The sequence below is a fragment of the Hemitrygon akajei genome, chromosome 20 (genome assembly GCF_048418815.1).
Source record: "Hemitrygon akajei chromosome 20, sHemAka1.3, whole genome shotgun sequence".
Classification (NCBI taxonomy): domain Eukaryota; kingdom Metazoa; phylum Chordata; class Chondrichthyes; order Myliobatiformes; family Dasyatidae; genus Hemitrygon; species Hemitrygon akajei.
In genome coordinates this window covers 4,674,132-4,697,345 of record NC_133143.1, presented here as the reverse complement: position 1 = coordinate 4,697,345, position 23,214 = coordinate 4,674,132, and the positions used below count along the sequence as shown (strand labels likewise).

General features: G+C 44.3%; 1 protein-coding gene and 1 long non-coding RNA gene across 7 annotated transcripts in view; one reads left to right on the top strand and one right to left on the bottom strand.

The window, feature by feature from the left end:
- fbxl7 (F-box and leucine-rich repeat protein 7) overlaps window positions 1-11,577 on the bottom strand; it is a 206,529-nt gene extending 194,952 nt beyond the window's left edge. For 2 of the 6 annotated variants that reach the window (XM_073072990.1, XM_073072991.1), the window contains exon 1: window positions 11,245-11,414. In XM_073072990.1, coding sequence (XP_072929091.1) covers window positions 11,245-11,281 — 37 coding nt within the window. In that variant the 5' untranslated portion in view covers window positions 11,282-11,414. The other 4 variants (XM_073072989.1, XM_073072993.1, XM_073072995.1 and 1 more) reach the window with 3 other exon arrangements.
- LOC140742197 (uncharacterized) overlaps window positions 1-23,214 on the top strand; it is a 366,178-nt gene that overhangs the window by 331,886 nt on the left and 11,078 nt on the right. The window lies entirely within an intron of this gene.

The following is a 23,214-nucleotide window of genomic DNA, read 5'->3' as shown; positions in this document are numbered from 1 at the left end:
TTGAGAGAGCTGATTTTAATGGAGGAATTTAAAAGAAGCATTCCTGTTGAAGTAAGGACCTACTTAAATGAGAGGGATACTGATAAATTGCAGGACTGTGCTAGGTTAGCTGATGAGTATGTTTTAATCCATAAGAATAAATTTCCTCAGGGTAGAATTTTTAAGAGGAAAAATAATATGGAGACTCAAGGTAAATCAGAAATTAAATTAGAGGTTAATGAGAGAGGTAAGGAGGAAGGAAAACCTGTGAAGGAAAGACAGTTTGGTCTTATTTGTAACTATTGTAAGAAGCCTGGCCATGTAATAGCTAACTGTTTCAAATTGAAAAAGAAAGAGAAGGAAGCAGTTCCGGATGCTTGTGTGCAACATACTAAAGCACCTGTAAAGTTACAGGGTTTGGTAAACACAAATGAGGATTTGTTAGAGTCTGACAAAGTTAGAAAGGGATATGATCATTTTATAACTGAAGGGTTTGTATCCTTGAAAGAAGGATCTACTCTGGTGCCAATAAAAATTCTTAGGGATACTGGAGCTTCTCAATCACTGATGTTAGATAGTGTGTTGAAGTTTAATGAAGAGAGTGATACTGGTGAGGTAAATTACATAAGAGGTGTTGGAAGTGATTTTATGCCTGTACGTTTACATGAAGTAAATTTAAAGTCAGGGTTAGTTACAGGATTTGTTAAGGTAGGATTACAGCATAGCTTACCTGTGAAGGGTATTTCTTTATTGTTAGGTAATGACTTGGCAGGTGGACAAGTTTTTCCTGAAGTGCATTTGACAATGGAATCAGAGGTACCTGAGGTGAATTCTAACACAGATTCTTCTTGTGTTGTGACTAGAGCAATGGCTAAAAAAATTGATGTGCAGAATGAGGTTGTTACTCATGACTGTTCAACTCAGGATTTGAGTTTTGAGGATGTGTCAGAGACTTTCTTACCTTCGTTGTTTGAACAAGATTCTGGGAGTAAGTCTGACTATGAAGATTTATCTCTGTCTCGGAAGGAGATGATAGCAGAGCAGAATAGAGATCCTGAGATTGTAAAATTAAGGGAACAAGCTTTACTAGGTAGTGAAATTGAGAAGGTGTCAGTAGGATATTACTTGGAAAAAGGAGTGTTGATGAGGAAGTGGAGGTCGCCTACAATTCCTGCAAGTGAGGAATGGAATGTTGTTTACCAGGTAGTTGTTCCTAAAGTTTATCGGAATGAGATTTTGACTTTAGCTCATAGTGTGCCTTTAGGTGGACATCAAGGGGTAAGGAAAACTGTGGACAAGATTTTAAAACATTTTTACTGGCCTGGTTTAAGAAAAGATGTGGCGATGTTTTGTAAGACGTGCCATACTTGTCAAATTGTGGGTAAACCAAATCAGGTTACACCAGTAGCTCCATTACAACCTATTCCAGCATTTGGTGAACCGTTTTCTAAAGTTATTGTAGATTGTGTTGGTCCATTACCAAAGACAAAAACTGGTTATCAGTATTTGTTGACTATCATGTGTACTTCGTCTAGGTTTCCAGAGGCAGTACCACTTAGGAATATAAAAGCTAAAACTGTGACGAAGGCTCTTATAAAATTCTTTACTTATTTTGGATTGCCTAAGGAAATACAAACTGATCAAGGTAGTAATTTTATGTCTGGATTGTTTCAACAGATAGTTTATAAATTGGGAGCTAAGCAAATTACTTCGTCTACATACCATCCAGAATCGCAAGGTGCCTTGGAGAGGTTTCATTCTACTCTCAAGAATATGATTAGGACATATTGTGTGGAGAATGAAGGTGACTGGGATGAGAGTATAAACTTACTTTTATTTGCAGTAAGGGAATCGGTACAGGAATCTTTAGGTTTTAGTCCATTTGAACTTGTGTTTGGACATAGAGTTAGAGGACCTTTAGCTTTATTGAAGGAACAGTGGATTAGTAAGGAAGTGCATACTAATTTGTTGGACTATGTTTTGAAATTTAAGGACAGGTTACATAAAGCTTGTAGCTTAGCCAAGGAAAATTTGAAGTTGGCTCAGGAGAAAATGAAAACTTGGTATGATAAGGAAGCTAGGATGAGGATGTTTAAGCCTGGAGATAAGGTGTTGGTTTTTTTCCCAGTGCAGACAAATCCTTTACAAGCTAGATTTCATGGACCTTATGAAATTGTGTCTAGAGTTAATGATGTGGATTATGTAATAAAAACTCCAGATCGTAGAAGGTCAACACAACTTTGCCACATAAATATGATTAAACCATATTTTGCGAAACAATCTGATACTGTGACTGTTGTGGTTAGTGAGAATGAGTTGGATTTAACTGGGAACATGATAGATGATTCATCTGACTTTCATTCTAAATCTAACATTGTTTCTGTTAGGTTACCTAATTCGACTATTTTGGAAAGGCTGAGTTCGGGCCCGGAGGCTGTCTAATGAGGCAATGTCTCAAAACTGCTTCGGTACCCCGAGTCCAAGCACCCAGCACTTAAAGACGAACCCGCTGAGTTTTCTCAGCGGAAAAAACGTGAGCAAGCGGGACAGAAACTGAGAGCCGTGAAAACTAGAATAGACTGGACGTAAGGAACCTGCTTCGAATATCGCTGTATTCCAGTCATGTTTAACACCCCACCCCGCGCCCCCGTCGGCCGGTCCGCAAGAATATTATCAATATTAAACCCGTCCGCGGTGCAAAAAAAAGGGTGGGTACCCTCAGTGTTTATATATTATTTCTACTTCCGGGTTGCGGGGTTTTACTTCCGATCTTTTCTGCCCTGGTGCGCATGCGTGTAACTAATTGATGTCCCTACTCTCATCAACCTGCACAGGGATATAGCCCTCTATAGCTCTACTATCCATGTACCTATCCAAACTTCTCTTGAACATTGAAATCAAGTTTGCATGTACCACTTGTGCTGGCAGCTCATTCTACACTGTCACGATCCTCTGAGTGAAGGAGCTTCCCCTCAGGCCGGGTCTTCACATGCTGCGATTGTGACTCCCGTCTCCCCTTCCCCCACCACCACTCTGCCATCCCCTCTCCCTCAGATCCCATCGTCAGCTCCTGGGCCCTCAGAGGCTCCATCTTCCTCTCACCCCAACCCTTCCCTCTCCACTGACACTACCAGCCTCCCTCCCCCCTCTGATCCCATCTCTCATCCGTGCTGGGTCTTTACCATTCCCTCTGACCTTCAACTCTCTGAGGCAGAGCGCTCTGTCCTCAGTAAGGGCCTCATCTTTGTCCCCCTTTGCCCACACCTCAGTGAGTTCCGCGTACACCATGACGCTGAACTCTTCTTCCGCCGGCTCCGTCTCCGAGCTTACTTCTTTGACAAGGACTGTCCTACCCCCCACCGATGACCCCTTCTCCTGTCTTCAACCCTCCTCCTCTTCATGGACACCCCGCTCTGGTCTTCTGCCTGCTCTGGATCTCTTTATTGCTAATTGCCAATGGGACATCAACCATCTTGACTTCACCACACCCTGTTCCAATTCCAACCTCACTCCTTCCGAACGCTCTGCTCTCCGCTCCCTCCGCACCAATCCCAACCTCACTATAAAACCTGCTGATAAGGGGGGAGCTGTTGTTGTCTGGCGTACTGACCTCTACCTGGCCGAGGCACAGCAACAACTCTCTGATATCTCCTCTTATTTACCCCTTGATCATGACTCCACTAAGGAGCACCAGGCCATTGTCTCCTATACCATCACCAACCTTATCAGCTCTGGGGATCTCCCATCCACTGCCACCAACCTCATAGTTCCCACACCTCCCATTTCTACCTCCTATCCAAGATCCACAAACCTGCCTGTCCAGGTAGACCTATTGTCTCAGCTTGCTCCTGCCCCACTGAACTCATTTCTGCATACCTAGACACTGTCTTATCCCCCCTTGTTCAATCTCTTCTCACCTATGTTCGTGACACTTCTCATACTTTGAATTTTTTCAATGATTTTAAGTACCCTGGCCCCCACTGTCTTATTTTCACCATGGACGTCCAGTCCCGATATACCTCCATCCCCCACCGAGATGGTCTCGAAGCTCTTCGCTTTTTTTTGGACTCTAGACCTAACCAATTCCCCTCAACCACCACTCTCCTCCATCTAGCGGAATTAGTTCTTACTCTCAATAATTTCTCCTTTGGCTCCTCCCACTTCCTCCAAACCAAGGGTGTAACCATGGGCACCCGTATGGGTCCCAGTTATGCCTGCCTTTTTGTTGGCTTTGTGGAACAGTCCATGTTCCAAGGCTATACCGGTATCCATCCCCCTCTTTTCCTTCGCTACATCGACGACTGCATTGGCGCTGCCTCTTGCACACATGCTGAGCTCGTCGACTTCATTAACTTTGCCTCCAACTTTCACCCTGCCCTCAAATTTACCTGGTCCATTTCCGACACCTCCCTCCCCTTTCTTGATCTTTCTGTCTCCATCTCTGGAGACGGCCTATCTACTGATATCTACTATAAGCCTACAGACTCTCACAGCTACCTGGACTATTCCTCTTCCCACCCTGTCTCTTGCAAAAAGGCTATCCCCTTCTCACAATTCCTCCATCTCCGCCGCATCTGCTCTCAGGATGAAGCTTTCATTCCAGGACGAAGGAGATGTCTTCCTTTTTTAAACAAAGGGGCTTCCCTTCGTCCACCATCAACTCTGCTCTCAAACGCATCTCTCCCATTTCCCGCACATCTGCCCTCACCCCATCCACCCGCCACCCCACTCGGGATAGGGTTCCCCTTGTCCTTACCTACCACCCCACCAGCCTCCAGGTCCAACATATAATTCTCCGTAATTCTGCCACCTCCAACAGGATCCCACTACCAAGCGCATCTTTCCAAACCCCCTCCCTTTCTGCTTTCCACAGGGATTGCTCCCTGTGCGACTCCCTTGTCCACTCATCCCCCCCATCCCTACCCACCGATCTCCCTCCTGGCACTTATCCTTGTAAACGGAACAAGTGCTACACCTGCCCTTACACTTCCTCCCTCACCACCATTCAGGGCCCCAGACAGTCCTTCCAGGTGAGGCGACACTTCACCTGTGAGTCGGCTGGTGTGATATACTGCGTCCGGTGCTCCCGGTGTGGCCTTTTATATATTGGTGAGACCCGAAGCAGACTGGGAGACCGTTTCGCTGAACACCTACGCTCTGTTCGCCAGAGAAAGCAGGATCTCCCAGTGGCCACACATTTTAATTCCACGACCCATTCCCATTCTGATATGTCTATCCATGGCCTCCTCTATTGTCAAAATGAATCCAAACTCAGGTTGGAGGAACACCACCTTATATACCGGCTGGGTAGCCTCCAACCTGATGGCATGAACATTGACTTCTCTAACTTCTGTTAATGCCCCTCCTCCCCTTCTTACCCCATCCCTGACATATTTAGTTGTTTGCCTGTTCTCCATCTCCCTCTGGTGCTCCCCCCCCCACTCCTTTCTTTCCCCCGAGGCCTCCCGTCCCACGATCCTTTCCCTTCTCCAGCTCTGTATTACTTTCGCCAATCACCTTTCCAGCTCTTAGCTTCATCCCACCCCCTCCGGTCTTCTCCTATCATTTCGCATTTCCCCCTCCCCCCACTACTTTCAAATCTCTTACTATCTTTCCTTTCAGTTAGTCCTGATGAAGGGTCTCGGCCCGAAACATCGACAGCGCTTCTCCCTATAGATGCTGCCTGGCCTGCTGCGTTCCACCAGCATTTTGTGTGTGTTGTTGTTTGAAATTCCAGCATCTGCAGATTTCCTCAAGCTTCCCCTCATGTTCCTCTAAACTTCTCACCTTTCACCCTTAACCCATGACCTCTGGTTGCAGCTCCCCAACCTCAGTGGAAAAAGCCGCTGGCATTTACCCTGTCTATACCTCTCATAATTTTGTATCTCTCTATCAAATCTCCTCTCAATCATCTACATTCTAAAGAATACAGTCCTTACCTATTCAGTCTTTCCTTATAACTCAGGTTCTCCAGTTCCAGCAGCATCCTTGTCAATCTTCTCTGCACTCTTTCAACCTTGTTTAACTGTTCTATAGGTAGGTGACCAAAACTGCACAAAATACTCCAAATTAGACCTCACCAACATCTTATGCAGCTTCAACGTAACATCCTACCTTCTACACGCAATACATTAATTTATGAAGGCCAAAGTGCCAAAAGCTTTCTTTATGACCCTATCTACCTGTTAAGCTAATTTCAACAAATTATGAACCTGTATTCCCAGATCTTTGTCCTACCACATTCCTCAGTGCCCTGCCATTCACTGTATAAGACCTACCCTGGTTGGTCCTACCAGTGTAAAACCTCACACTTGTCTGGATTAAATTAATCTGCCGTTTTTCAGTCCATTCTTCCAGCTGATGCAGATTCCTCTGCAAACCATGATAGCCTTCCTCACTGTCCACTACATCCCCAATCTTAGTGTCACCCACAAATTTGCTGATCCAGTTAACCTCATTATCATCTAGGTCATTGACACAGGTGACAAACAACAAAGGACCTAGGACCAATCTCTGCGGCATACCGCTAGTCACAGGCCTCCAATCAGAAAGTTAACCCTCTCTGACTTCTCCCACAAAGCTAACTTCCAATCCAATTTACATCATCCCAAATGCAAGCGACTGAACCTTCTTGACCAGCCTCCCATGCAGGACCTCGTCAAATGCCTTACTAAAGTCCATGTAGACAATATCCACTGACTTGCCTTCATCAACTTTCCAATAGATAGGTTAAACATGACCTACCATGCAAAAAGACATGCTGATTATTCTTAATCAATTGATGTCTATCCAAATACTTCTATATCTGGTTCCTTAGAATACCTTCAAATAACTTTCCCACAACTGATGTCAGACTCAATGGCCAAAAATCTCCTGGATTATGTTTAGAAAATAGTTCCACTTTTCTAAATAGTGGAACAACACTGGCTATCCTCCAATCCTCTGGTACCTCTCCTGTCACTAGGGATGATTTAAATATCTCTGCGAGGGCCTCGGCAATTTCTGCACTTATCACTCATAGGCTCCAAGGAAACATCTTGTCAGGCCCTGTAGATTCATCCATCCAGATTTACCTCAGGTTAATAAACACCTCCTCTGTAACCTGTACAGGGTCCATGAAGTTGATACCACTTTGCCTCACTTCTACTGACTCTGTGTCTGTCTCCCGAGTAAATACAGATACAAAGAATGCATTTCAGATCTCCCCATTTCTTTTGATGCCAGACATACTTTGGTCTTCCAGAGGACCAATTTTGTCCCTTGCAATCCTTTTGCTCTTAACATATCGGTAGAATTCTTTAGTATTCTCCACCTTGGCTGCTAGAGCAACTTCATGTCTTCTTTTAGCCTTCCTGATTTCTTTCTTAAGAGTTCTCTTGCATTTCTTTCCTCATTTATATCTAACTTGCTAAACCTGCTTATGCACCTCCTATTTTCTCTTAACCAGTCCTTCAATGTCTCTTGAAAACCAAAGTTCCCTACACTCTTTACTTTACCTTTTATTCTGACAGACACATATAAGCTTTGCACTCTCAAAATTTCATTTCTGAAGGCCTCTCACTTTCCAAGTATAACTTTGCCAGAAAACAGTCTGTCCCAATCAACACTTGCCAAATCATTTCTGATACCATCGAAATTGGCCTTACACCAATTTTGAATCTCAACCTGTGGACCAGACTCCCTGCATATTTACTTTGAAACTAATGGCATTGTGGTCACTGGATGCAAAGTGCTCCCCTAAACAAACTTCTGCACCTGCCCTGTCTCACACCCTACAGCAGATCTAGTACTGTATTGCATGCTCATTTCATTCTATTATATTCAGTGCTCTCAATGTTGCTTCTTCTAAATTAGCAAGACAAAGCATAAATTAGGCAACCATTTAGCAAACACCTGAACTCAATCTGGAATGGCCATCAGAAGTTAAATACCATTTTAACTTCCTTTCCATTTGTAGGAGCCATTCATCTGTTCTCTATCTGCATTGTATTCTGTGCCGTGTGTTTATTATGGTGACTAGTCACACGAGTTGGAATGTGTTAAAAGCAAAGGGAATAAGTCATTTATTTGTGCTTTGTTCATCGCAGTTTGTAGTAGCTGGAGGTTGTATATTTTGCTGACTGCTCTATAATGCTCAGTTATGCTTAGCTTACACTTGGGTACACTCAAGTTTCACCTCTTCAAGATTGTATATTTGTGAATAAAGGATTGAATGCATATCGACTTTTGGAGCAATCATTACAGGAGCTGTACAAGTATAACAAATTTGTAGGGTCACTGGCAGCAGCAATTGTTTTGGTTTTTGGTTTTGTTTGGATACTACACCATTGCTACATATCTGTCACTGCCACTATGAGGCTAAACACATATTACAGGAACAACAACTTGTGTCTGGTTAGTGCACTGCCCAACAGCATTAGCATTCACTTCTCCAAATTCAGGTAACCCACATCCCATGTTCTTCTCTCAAAGACTCCTTTTATTTTTCCTCTCAATACCCAGTTTTGTTCCCTTCCCCTTTCTAACTCCATCAGTCCATCAAACCCTCCTCACCTGGATCTATCTATCACTTGACAGCTCTTTTCTCATTCCTCCCTCTTACCCTTTATACTCGCTATTTTCCCTCTACACTCTCAGTCGTGATACAGGATCTTGACTTGAAACATCAATTATCCCTCTTACTCTACAGATGCTGCCTGACAGGCTTAGTTGCTGCAGTGATTAGGTTTTTTTTGCTGAAGAGCCAGATGGACAACTACAAGGGATCCAAAAGGAGGTAGCTGTAGATATTGTGAAGGCAACAGTAGTGTTACTTCTAGAATATTTCCAGAGGACTTGAAAACTGTAAATGTACACTCTTTAAGGAGGATGCAGAAAACTGGAAATTAATGGCCAGTTAGTGTGACTTCAATGGTTAGGAAGGTGATGGAGTCCATTATTAAGGATGAGCTTTTGGGGTACTTGGAGGAACATGAAAAAATAGGCCAGAGTCAGTATGGTTTCTTTTCAGAGGAAACCTCATCTGACAAACCTTTTGGGTTTCTTTGAGAAAATAACAGGGAGGCCAGTTATTATCTCCAAAGCGTTTTAGAAGTCCAATACTCCCAAGAGAGCTGGTTTGTTCAAGATGGTCTTTGAGGAAAATTTGGACTGTGGTGGGTGCTTTCACACAGACTGTGGGTCCAATGCATGAGTAATACATCTCATGCAAAAAGAGATTGAAATGTAGCGGTAGTGTCTAAGAGTTCGATGTCCATTCAGAAAGCTGAATGTAGATGGGAAGTGAATCATTGAGTGCGCGCCCTCAGGCTCCTGTACCTCTTCTCTGATTGTACAACGACAAGAGGGCATGTCCTGGGTGATGTGTGCCCTTAATTCTGGGGAGGCTAGTGCCCACAATGGAGCTGACTTGAGTTTACAGCTTTCTAAATGGCCTTGTACCGCTCCTAATTCTTAGGCTCTAAAATTATTGGGTATCGGTTTGAAGAGGATTAAAGTGCTTCTGAGGAGGAAATTTTCATTCAAAGACTGGTTCAAATATGAAATATTCTGCCGGGGGAAGGGGTTTATTTACCAAAGATGTCAATAAATACTTGAATCACCAGGACAGAGGGTTTACGGACCATGTTCTGTAAATGTAGCTGATTACACAATCCTCTGGAGAATTAACGGTAGATGGGAACCGGAGGGTAAGTAACATCATAAGACACGAGCAGATTTAGGCCATTTAGCACATCAGTCTGCTCTGCTATACCATCGTGGCTGATTTATTATCCCTCTCAACCTCATTCTCCTGCCTTCTCCCTGTAACCTTTCACACCCTGACCAAACAAGAACCTATCAACCTCCACTTTTAATACACTCAATGACTTGGCCTCCACAGCCATCTGTAGCACTGAATTCTACAGATTCACCAACTCTGGCTAAAGCTTTCTCATCTTTGTTTAAAATGAATGCCCCTCAATTCTGAGGCTGTGCACTCTGATCCTAGACACTCCCACTATAGGAAACATCTTCTCTATATCCACTCTATCGCAGCCTTTCAATGTTCAATATGTTTCAGTGAGATCCCACCAACCCCTCATTCTTCCAAACTCAAGCAAGTATGGGCCCAGAGCCATCAAATACTACTAATACATAAACCTTTTCATTACTGGAACATTCTCATGAATCTCCTCTGCACCCTTTCCAAAGCCAGCACATCTTTTCTTAGATAAGGGGCCAAAAACAGCTCAGAATACTCCAAATGCAGTCTGTCCAGTGATTTATAAAGCCTCAGCATTACATCTTTGCTCTTGCATTTTAATTCTCTCAAAATGAATGCCTTTCTTACCTGAACTTGCAAGTTAACCTTCAGGGAATCTTGTACAAGTACTCCCAAGTCCCTCACAAAGAAGAGAAAATCTGCAGATGCTGAAAATCTGAGCAACTCACACAAACTCCCCCCCCCCCCCCCACAGGAACTCAGTAAGCCAGGCAGCATCTATGGAAAATGAGGCCTGAAACGTCAACTGTACTCTTTTCCATAGATACTGCCTGGCCTGCTGAGTTTCTCCAGCATTTTGTGTGTTTCTTTTCTCACCTCAGATTTTTAAAATTTTGTCTGTGTAGAGTGGGCCAAAGAGCCTGTTTCTGTGTTGTGCCTAATGATGCTGAAGAATATCTTTTCTGTTTTAAATGTCAAGCAATTGCATCTGACAACACAGACTTCCAACAAGCCATCAGGTAGGAGGTAGTGGAACCAGAAAAGCCACACCTCAAGGTTCAACAACAGCTTTTACCCCCCACTGCTATAACATTCTTGGTCAGATTTTAGGGAAGAAAAACTCATTCTATATCAGACTCAATCTCTCTGGATTCTGCTTTGAGGTTGTTATGTTTCTTGTTCACAGTGTCAGTTATGTACAATTTAAATTCATGTTAGATTATGTCTATCATGTGTTTACCGTACTATGCTGCTGAAGAAAGTTGATTTCCACGGCCTTTATCCTCTGGGAATACAAGTCTTTGACACAAACCTGAACAATAAGGGATATATATATATATATCCACGACCACAAACATTAGCCCTAGGGGCGCACTCAACACCGACCCGATGTCAGACATTTCCACACCGACAGACCCGGCCTGGCTGGCGACCGACCCAGATACTCGGTACATGCCGGAGGCCCACATATCGCCCCCAACCCCGGCACCTTCGGCCGTCAGCTCGCCTCGCTGCCCACCTGGCCCTGGGCCCAGCCTGGGATTTCCCCCACCACTCACCGTCGCTGCCACACTCCTTGCCACTATTTGCGCCCATCCCGCCGTACTTTTCATGCCCCCGCGGCACCGCCCACCGCCTCCGGGCTCCGCTTCCCGAGACGATTCCCGAACGCCGCGGCCTGCTCCCACTCCTCAGCAGCGCCGTCCCCCGGAGGCCGGCCCGACCCACAACTTACACATTAGCAGGGACATCCAGCACCGCCCACCGACCCCTCTCCTCCCGCCTGCGCACCCGCCAGCCGGCCCGTGGAGGGGGTGTGGGTGGATGCCTCCCCATCGGCCGCTGGACAACACTCCTGGGGCGGCTGGTCGGGCCCGACAATCACCCGAACCCCAGCCACAGCGACCGTGTTACGATCGATCCAGATTCCCCCTTTACCACCTTACTTTCCCTCCCCTACGTCAGCTGCCTCCCCTCTCCACCCTCCTCCCCATCTCCCTCTCCACCCCCATCCCCTCTCCCTCTTCCTCTCCCTCCCCTCTCCACCCTCCTCCCCATCCCCTCTCCACCCCATCCCCCTCTCAACCCTCTTCCCCAACCCCCTCTCCACTCTTGCCCTCCCCCTCTCCACCCTCCTTCACCCCATCCCCTTCTCCCCTCCCCAACTCCATCTCCCTCTCCACCCTCCTCAACCCCATCCCCCCCTCCACCTTCCTCCCCTCCCCTACTCCACCCTTCCATCCCCCTCTCCCTCCTCCACCCCATCCCCCTCTCCACCCTCCTCCACACCATCCTCCTCACCACCTCCATCCCCTCTCCCTCTCCCTCCCCTCTCCACCCTCCTCCCCATCCCCTCTCCACCCTCCTCCCCTCTCCATCATTCTCCCCAACCCCCTCTCCACTCTTCCCCTCCCCCTCTCCCTCTCCACCCTCCTTCACCCCATCCCCCTCCCCAACTCCATCTCCCTCTCCACCCTCCTCCCCTCTCCTCACCAACCCCTCTTCCTTCCTAATCCCGCTATACTGCCCCACATCCCTAAACACTCCAATCTCCACCCAACACCTTCCTCTCTACTCCCCTACACACCCCTCCCCCTCATCCCTTACATCCCCTATCTCTCTCTCCCTTAGAACCCCCACTCCCCCAATCCCCCACCCACCCCTTCACACACCCTCTCCCCCACCCTCCCCCTTACACCACCCTTACACCCCAATCCCCTCCTTGCACCCCACTCCCCCTTACACTCCACTCTCCACTCGCACATCTGCCTCCTCTTCCTCCTTACACCCTCTCTCCCCATCCCCCTTAAAACACCCTCTCCCCACTCCCCTCTCCCTCCCCCTCCCCCTTACAGCCCCCTCCACTCCCCTCCCATTACACACTCTCCCTCTCCCCTTACACCCCCTCTTCCCCTCCCCTTTACCCCCTCTCCCTCCCCTTACACCCTCTCTCCCCTCCCGCCGTACACTCCCCCCTGACACCCCCTCTCCCCACCCCTTACACCACCAGTCTCCCCCTCCCACTTACAATCCCTCCCCCTCCCTCCTTGCAATCCCCTCCTCCCTCTTTGCCCCTCCCCGTCCCTCTCTCCCTCTGCTCTCTCTCCCCTTCTCCCCTTCCCCACTCCCTCTCTCCCTCACTCCTTGTGCCTCATCCCCCTCCCCCTTACACCCCCATTGACAGCCCCTCCCCCTCCTCTATACACCCCCTCTCCCCTTTACACCACACTCTCCCCTTACACCCCCTGTCCCCTACCCCTCACACCCCCTCCACCTCCCCTTTCACCCCTACCCCCCTCCCCTTACACCCCTACCACCTCCCCTCCCCTTACACCCCCTCCCCCTTAAACTGCCCTCCCCTTACACCCCCTTTCCCCTCCCACCTTACACCCCCTCCCCCTCTCAATCCCCTTCTCCCCCTCTCCCCTCCATCAGCCCTGACACTCCTCTCCCCCTCACTCTCACCCTTTATACCTCCTCTCCCTCTCCCCCTTGCACCCCTCGCCTACTCCTTCACACCCCTCTCCCCCTTCCACCTCGCCCTTACATTCCACTCCCCATACACCCCTCTCCCCTCACAACCCCTTTCCCCCTCACACACCCCCTCTCCCTTACATCCCATTCCCCCTCACACCCCCTCCCCCCTCCACCCTTACACCCCCTCTCCCATCCCGCTTACACCCCCCCTTCCCCTCCTTTCTTACACTCCCTTCACCCACCCCCCCCCCCCCAAACACCCCTCTCGGTCCGGAATGACAGCCTAAGATAATAGCTCCTCCAGAAAAATGCTTATTTTGCCCCATTTATCTGCCAAATACAAGATCTCTCAAATATCTGAACTGGTGAGGGGGGCAAGAATGGGGAAAAGGAATGCGGAGCCTGTGGATGAGGGAAGTGCAATGAGTGGCTCTCCTACATGAGCGTGCGCTAGCGAGTCTGACGCTAGGCCTCGTTCAGGCAAAGCGGCAAATTTGGTAAAAATCCTGGAAGAGATATGGGAATTCCATGAAGATATAAAACAACAACTAAATGATATCAAGCCAGAGCTCACCAACCTCAATCAAAAAATAGCGGTGGCAGAGACACGAATTGAAAAGGTGGAAGATCGCACTCAAAACATGGAACTGATGCTAAGGAAGATGATAAAAGTGTTAAATCAAAAAGAAAATAAACTACTCGACCAAGAAGGAAGGTCACAACAGAAGAATATCAGGATATATAATGTTCCCGAAGGAGCAGAGAAGTTGTCTATGCTGGAGTTTGTAGAAAAGTTACTATGGGACACGCTGGAGATTCCTTCAACTACGGAACTTGACACTGAGAGAGCAGGCTGCTTGCTCGTACCGAGGCCTTCTGGAGACAGGGAAGATAAGCCACGTTCAATAGTAAACAGATTCCTTTTGTACAAAACCAAAGCAGAGATTCTGTGCACGGCCTGGGGAAAGAAGAAGCTATCTTTGAACGGGAAATTAATATTTCTGCAGGACCCGGGGGGGCGGGGGGGTAACCTTGATCAAAATATGTAAGGAATATTCTGGAGCGAAGCAAGTATTAGAGCAAAGAAAGATTAGGTTCCAAACTCCATACCCTGCTAAACTGTGAGTGTTTTATGAAGATGGGACACGGCTGTATTAGACAGTGGAAGAGATGACTGCATACGTGAAGGTCAGCCTGATCAAACCGAGGGAGAGCCTGGCTGACCAGTTATCCCGCTCCGCTTGGGGAATAGTGAGAGAATCGACAAAGCAGGGGACGGGAGGAGGGTGAGAGAAGAATATCTTGAAGAAACTGTGAGTTTTCAGAAGACAGCCCTCACCCCCTCCAGAACAGCCATAAAGTCTGACTAATTTCAGAAGTGTAGATAAGCTAAACAGAAGCAAAAATAGACGGTGCTATACTTATCTCAAGAAGTACATACGACAATGTGGATTTTATATTACTCGATTATTTTATTTTTTATTCATTCATCCACTCCTTTTCCCCACCTAAATGAGAATATATACATGGGAAGAATACACAGGGAAATCTTTTCTGTGTAATGGACATAGATTTTTTCACTTACTTTTATGGGTCCTGCAGTGAGGGCCCTCAACTCACAAGTAGGAGGGGTTATCCCCCACAGCTAGACGTTTTCTAGCTCAACCCAGGATCATCTACCAGAGACCTCAGCCTTGGAATCACACATTTGTAACCTTTTTCATTCGCGTTACTTGGTTCTTATTTGTTCAGGGAGTAGATCGATTAAGGTCTATTCTGCTAATTTCAATGATATATTGACAGATAAATACACATGGCTAAGGACAAAGTAAAATTTATTTCTTTTAATGTCAACAGGCTGTTAAATCCAATCAAACGCAGTAAAATTCTATCAAAAATGAAGTAAGAACAAGCCCATGTAGTATATTTACAGAAAACTCACTTAAGTGATAATGAGCATGGAAAACTAAAGAGAATGGGCTTCACTAATTTGTTTTTTTCCCTCATATAAATCAGGACATAGGAGAGGAGTTGCTATTCTCATTTCAAGCAAGCTAAATTTTGAAAAAGTATTCGAAATGGGAGATAAGGAGAGCAGATATATTCTGGTAAGGGGGAATATAGATGGAAATTCAGTTACCCTATTGAATATATATGCACCCCCAGGAAGTGATATTAGTTTCTTCCAGAAAATTACTAACATTATAGTAACTGAAACAGGAGGTCTCTTGATATGTGGGGGAAACTTAAATTTACAATTACAACCAAACTTAGACTCTTCCAATAGAAAAACCTATGAAACAAAATCCTTGCATAAGAAAGTTAATACACTTTTTGAGGATGTTGGTTTAATTGATATATGAAGGGACCTTTTTCCTGACAGAAGGGATTACACTCATTATTCTGTCCCCCATTCTGTATATACAAGAATAGACTATTTCATAACATTTGGAAAAGACAAAGACAAAATAAACACCTGTGGAATTGGGACAATAGATGTAAGTGACCATGCACCTATATATTTATCTGTTGATTTTGACCTACAACCAAAGAATACTATTTGGAAACTAAATTCAAGTCTACTCAATTATCCGTATTTTAAGGAAGAAATTAAAAAAGAAATTGGTCTTTACTTAGAATTCAATGATAATGGAGAGGTTTCACCTCCCACTCCATGGGATTCTTTTAAGGCTGTCAGGAAGGGAAAATTATAGTAATATCTTCATATAGGAAAAAAAAGGAATAAAACATTAGAGGAATTACAAAATAAGCTGAAGGAGCTAGAAAAAACACAAATCGAGTTTGGCACAGACTACATTAGAGGAAATTTTAAAAATTAGGAATGAAATTAATAGTTTGGCTATATGAGAAATCAAGAAAAACTTAATATTCTGAAACAGAGACACTATGAAAGTGGATCTAAATCTATGAAAATACTGGCGTGGAAACTGAAAAAAAGGAGCAGAAAATAGCATTAGGGATCCAAGAACAAAAGTGTTAAAAAAAAATAAGCTATGTGAAATTCAGGAAGCTTTTGAAGTGTTTTACGGAACTCTATATTCCAAAGTTCCAGGGGTGAAGCATAACCCAAATTGACACCTTCCTGAATTCTCTAGAGTTACCCACTTTAAGGGAAGAACAAAATAGAACGATGACTGCTGACATAACTGAAGTTGAATTAAAAGCTGCAATTAGTAGGCTTAAATTAAGCAAGTCACCAGGATCAGGTGGGTATATGGCAGAGTGGTACAAAGAATTTAAAAGTGAGTTAATTCCTGTTTTACTCCCCACACTGAACTGAACTGGGCTCTAAAAAAGGCACAAATGCCACCCAGTTGGAAGGAAGCAATAATCTCAGCTATACCGAAAGAAGGCAAGGATAAATTGGAATGTGGGTCATTTAGACCAATATCTGTTCTTAATGTAGATTATAGATTATTTACCTCCATCATGGCCAAACTATTAGAAGAGTTTCTACCCATACTGACACATAATGATCAGACAGATTTTATACAACAATGCCAAACACAAGACAATATACGAAGGACACTTCACATTATGGATCATATTAAAAAAATAAAATTGAAGCAATAGTGATTAGTGTGGACATTGAAAAGGCATTTGATTCGGTTAATTGGAATTTTCTTTACAGAGTTTTACATAGATTTGGTCTACATGACACAAGTATTGAAACTATACAGGCACTATATGACAATCCTACTGCTAGGATTAAAATCAATGGATATTTATCAAACAGTTTTACCCTAGAAAGGGGCATGAGACAGGGTTGTGCTTGGTCACCGCTACTCTTCGCATTATATCTGGAACCATTAGCTCAATACATCAGACAAAAGGAAGATATTAGGGGAATTACTATTAAAGGGACAGAGCATAAATTAGCCTGTTACACGGATGACATTTTGATCTATCTAGGGCAACCAACATAGTCTTTAACTAAATTGATGCAATCCTGTGAACAATATGGTCAATCATCAGGATACAAGATCAACATAGATAAAACCCAATTACTTTCATATTACTATAGCCCACCAAGAGAAATTGAAAGTCGATAACCCTGGGCATGGTAAACAGAGTCTTTCAAATATTTGGGCATCATTATGCCAAAAGATTTGGCAAAATGATCAGAATGCAATTATCCGACTATATATAGAAAAATTAAGGAAGATATAACAAGATGGAACCTAATTCCTTTTTTTTGGGCCAGTTCAAGGATTGAGTCCATTAAAATGAATAAATTGCCCAGACTATTCTATCTCTTTCAGACCCTACCAATAGATTAACCAAAATTAATTCAATGAATGGAAAAAGATGTTACCAAGGTATATTTGCCAGGGTAAAAGACCTAGAGTTCATCTCAAAACTTTGCAATTAGCAAAGGAAATGGGGGGATGGGGCCTACCTTCTCTTAGAGATTATTATTTTGCAGCACAGTTGAGAGCTGTGATATGTTGGTGCAACGCATCATATGACACTCAATGGAAAAACATTGAGGAGCTGGTACTTCCCATCCCCATACAAGCAATTTTGGCTGATAACAACCTGCAAAGTTACATAAATACTATTGATAGCCCATGGGTGAAATGGTCTCTTAAAATATGGAAGACAATTATAAAAGAATATAAACTAGAGGGAGATATTGCAATTCTTAAGTGGTGTGCATATGACTCAGATTTTACGCCGAATAAACTGGATGCTAAAATTAAGGACTGGACAGCTAAAGGAATAACAGTTCTTTGCTATATAATGAAAAAGGAACACTGTTCAATTTTGAAATGCTTAAAGAGAAACACATTAGAAAGACAAGACTTTTATCGGTATTTTGCAGATGCGACAATATGTTAATAGGACGGTTAAAAATGTAACCAAGGCAAGTACATGTTTGATAGAGCTATTTAGAAAAGCATATAATTCAGATAATGGTAGTAGAATAATTTCAAGTGTGTATAAGGGTTTGTCAAATCTTAAAACGTGTGTTGCCCTTAAGGCATTTATTTAGCTTTATTACACTTTAGCTTTCGTAATTCATTTGTAATTATTTTCTAGTTAAAGTTAAGGTTGATAATTACTGCAGTTTTTAAGGTAAATTCATTATCTGTGATGTATCGCGGCATGTGATGACGTCACACCCAATTTTCGCCGCGTCTTGTGGGTAAGTACCGGTTTGGAAAAACGTGAAGGCAGGGGCTTGCGTGTGCAGGATCAGCGCGAGTAAAGTTCCATTTCTATGCACTAAGAAACATCATAGAAGCAACGGTGTAAGTTCACATGACAGTCGATAGTTTTCACCATACGTTAATGTGTAAGAGTGAACAGTAAACAGTTAATCTTACTGTGATCCTGTCTTCATTGACTTCGGTTTAACTTGGTGTTAGTTCAGAGTTTCTACACCCTGCAGGAAAATACTACAGTGAAAAGGCGGCATTACTGGGTGTTTTGACAAGCGTTACGATGGCCACGTGATCAAGTGTCAAGTCGTTGCCATCCAGCACCAGGAGCAGTAGGCCATCAACAAGCAAGGCTGCCCTGCAAGAGCTAAAGCAGGAGCCACCAAGGTGCAAGCGGCATACGCTGAACAAGCAAGGCTGCCCTGCAAGAGCTAAAGCAGGAGCCACCAAGGTGCGAGCGGCATACGCTGAACAAGAAGCAAAACTGAAATTGGAAAGGGCTGCCAGAGAATCGGAAAACCAGAGGGAAAGGGCTGCCAGAGAATCGGAAAACCAGAGGGAAAGGGCTGCCAGAGAATCGGAAAACCAGAGGGAAAGGGCTGCCAGAGAATCGGAAAACCAGAGGGAAAGGGCTGCCAGAGAATCGGAAAACCAGAGGGAAAGGGCTCCCAGAGAATCGGAAAACCAGAGGGAAAGGGCTCCCAGAGAATCGGAAAACCAGAGGGAAAGGGCTGCCAGAGAATCGGAAAACCAGAGGGAAAGGGCTCCCAGAGAATCGGAAAACCAGAGGGAAAGGGCTCCCAGAGAATCGGAAAACCAGAGGGAAAGGGCTCCCAGAGAATCGGAAAAGGCTGCCAGAGAAGCCAAAAACCAGTTGGCAAAGATAGGGATAGAAACAGAGTTAGAAGTGCTGGCACTCCACCGAGAAGCCAATGCTGCCATGGTGGAAGCAGGAATATTAGAAAGCGCTGAAGAAATGCACATTCTAGATGAAATAAAATCTACTTCAGAAAGGACCAGATTGGAACGCACTAGCAAATATGTCCAATCTCAAAACGACCTGAAGATTCGTTCTTCCTCTCCATACTTACCTGCTAACGTCCCATTTCATGAGGAGTCACAGGGAAGCCCAATTACATCGCATTCATCTGAGAAAGACAATTTACACTTGCAACCTTGTGACAAACTCAAGAATGAAAGGGCTGACGATAAATACTTCTTGACACCAAACTTAACAGATTTGGCGAGAGGAGAGGCAAAGGCTGAATTCAGAACAGCAAATCCCATAACAGATATACACCCTCAGTCATATACCCGCCAACATATTCCCCCAGCCAGCATGCCACTTGCAGTTGAACCCTTGACACAGTATTCAGCACGACGAGATCTCGTCACTTCAGGACTATACCAGTTTGACGATAAGCCTGAAAATTACTGTGCATGGTACTCCTCATTCGCCAATGCAGCTGGCGGAGTCCAGCTCACAGCAACCCAAGAATTGGATCTTATGACTAAATGGCTGGGAAAAGAATCATGTGAACAGGTGAGACGCATATGGTCAGTGTACGTCAACAACCCCAAGCTAGCCTTATGCAAAGCATGGGAGAGACTTCGGGAGTGTTATGCGGCCCCTGAAATTATTGAATCGGCACTATTTTGATGGCTGGAAAATTTTCCTAGAGTATCAGCCAAGGATCACACTAAACTAAGAGAATTAGGAGATTTACTCTTGGAGATTGAAGGCGCTAAAGAAGACGGCTATTTAACTGGCCTGTCATATTGTGTGTGTGTGTGATCATATTGTGTGTAGTTTTTCATTTATTTTATGATACTTGTTTGTTCTACTGTGAATGCCTGCAAGAAAATGAATCTCAGGTTAGTATTTGGTGACATATACTATATATACAAACTTTGTACATTGATAATAAAATTTAAAATCTTTAAAATAATAAAATTGTTGAACTGTTTAAGAGAGGCAGTAGGAGAAATCCAGCAAATTATAGGGTGGTGAGTCTTATGTAAATGACAGGGAAATTATTGGAAAAGATTGTTTGGGATAGGATTTACTTAGATTTGGAAAAGTATGAGCTTATTAGGAACAGTAAGAATGGCAATGTGCAGGCAAAAGTCATGTCTTTGGACTTGAGAATTTTTAGAGGTTTCAAAGATAATTGATGAAGGTAGGGGAGTGGATGTTGCCCACATGGACTTTAAGAAAGCATTTAATAAACTCACTTGTGGTAGGCTGCTCCAGAAGTTCAAGGGACAAGTGACAAGGTGACTTGGTAGATTGGATTCAAAATTAGCTTGTCTATAGAATACAAGAGGGTTGTGTTGGAGGCAAGCTATTTATAAACATAAAAAACCTACAGCACAAAACAGGCTCTTCAGCCCACAAAGCTGTGCTGAACATGTCCCTACCTTAGAATGACTTATTTTTCTAAGCTCCATGTATCCAGCCAGGAGTCTCGTAAAAGACCGTATCATTTCTGCCTTCAGCACTGCCGCTGGCAGCCCATTCTACGCACTCACCACTCTCTGCATAAAAAACTTACCCCTGACATCTCCTCTGTACCTACTTCCAAGCACCTTAAACCTGTGCCCTTTTGTGCTAGACTTTTCAGCCCTGGGAAAAATGCCTTATACTATCCACAAGATCAATGCCTCTCATTGTCTTGTACATCTCTATCAGGTCACTTCTAATCCGTTGCTCCAAGGAGAAAAGGCCAAGTTCACTCAACCTATTCTCATAAGTCATGCTCCCAATCCAGGCAACGTCCTTGTAAATCTCCTCTGCACCCTTTCTATGGTTTCCATGTCCTTCCTGTAGTGAGGCGACCAGAACTGAGCACAGTGCTCCTAAGTGGGGTCTGACCAGGGTCCTATATAGCTGCAACATTACCTCTCAGCTCTTAAACACAATCCCATGATTGATGAAGGCCAATACACCGTATGCCTTCTTAACCACAGAGTCAACCTGCAAGGCAGCTTTGAGTGTCCTATGGACTTGGGCCCCAAAATCCCTCTGATCCTCCACATTGCCAAGAATCTTGCCATTAATGATATATTCTGCCATCATATTTGACCTACCAAAATGAACCACTTCACACTTATCTGGGTTAAACTCCATCTGCCACTTCTCTGCCCAGTTTTGCATCCTATCAATGTACCACTGTAACCTCTGACAGCCCTCCACACTATCCACAACACCCCCAACCTTTGTGTCATTAGCAAATTTACTAACTCATCTCTCCACTTCTTCATCCAGGTCATTTATAAAAATCATGAAGAGTAGAGGTCCCAGAACAGATCCCTGAGGCACTCCACTGGTCACCGACCTCCATGTAGATTATGACCTGTCCACAATCACTCTTTGCCTTCTGTGGGCAAGCCAGTTCTGGATCCACAAAGCAATATCCTCTTGGATCCCATGCCTCCTTACTTTCTCAATATGCCTTGCATGGGGGTACCTTATCAAATGCCTTGCTAAAATCCATATACACTACATTTACAGCTCTACCCTCATCAATGTGTTTGATTGAAGATCTGTACCGGCAGTGTTCCACAAAGATCAATCATGGGACTGTAATTGTTTATTTTACACACACATATAAATGACTTGGATGAAAATGTAGGTGGGCTGATGAGCAAGTATGCAGATGACACAAAACTGGTACTAATTATAAGGGAGCTTGACAGTTGTAAATAATGGACAGAGAAACAGCAGATGTAATTTAATTTAAGTGTGAGCTGTTGCAATTTTGGAGGTCAAATGTAAGCAATAAATATGCAGTTAAATACAGAACCCTTAGGAACATTAACATTTAAAGAGATCTTGGAGTGCAAGTCTATAGCTCCCTGAAAGTGAAAGATAAAGGTTTACAGAGTACTTGATCCAGCAGTTGGGCATTGAGTATAAAAGGTGAAGTCATGTTGCAGCTGTATAAAACTTTAGTTAGGCTGCATTTGGAGCATGGTGTGCAGTTCTAGTCAGCACATTAGAGAAAGGGTATCATAGTCATAGTTATACTGCCCAGAAGCTAGTTCTTTGGCCCAACCTGTCTACCTGAACTAGACCCATTAACCAGTATTTATCCCATATCACTCTAAATCTTTCCTATCCATGTTCATGTGCCTTATAATTGCTGTTAATATACCTGCCTTTGGCACTTCTCTAGCAGCTCTTTCCATTTTCTTCCATGTAGAAAGTTGCCCCTCAAGTTCCTACTAGATACCTCCCCTCTCATCTTAAATATATGCCCTCTACTTGATTCCAAAACAATGAGGAAAAAGGCAGTGAGCATTCACCCTATGTACGCCTATCATGATTTTATACTCCTCTATATTATTGTCTTTCAGTCGTCTAGGCTCTAATGAAAAATGTCCCAACCCATTCAATCTCTCCATAACTCAGTCCCTCAAGCCCTGGCAATGTCCTTATAAATCCTTTCTGCATTATTTCTAGCTAACTGCCATCTTTCCTGTGGTATGGTAATTGAAGTTCAACACAGTGTTCCAAGTGCAGCTTTCTGCAATAACTGATGTGGAGGCTTTGAAAAGAGTGTTAAAAAGGTTCACCTGGATGTTGTCAGAATGGGAGAGAATGATCTATAAGGCCATGCAACAGCCTAGCTGGCTGGCAACACTACCATTTTACTGCACATATTAAGGGGAAAGAATCCTTTGGCTGTAGAGCACAAAAGGTTTAAAAAGAGGACCGCCATATCCAGCGGGCAGTGGAGTGAGAGGCAGCAGAGTGCTAAGGCTTTGGCTCAATGGGCTTAGGCGGTAACAGGATGAGGCAAGGTAGGGAGTATGTGTGTGAGGCCACTTTTCTGTGCTCAGTGTCAAATGTTGGAGGTCCTG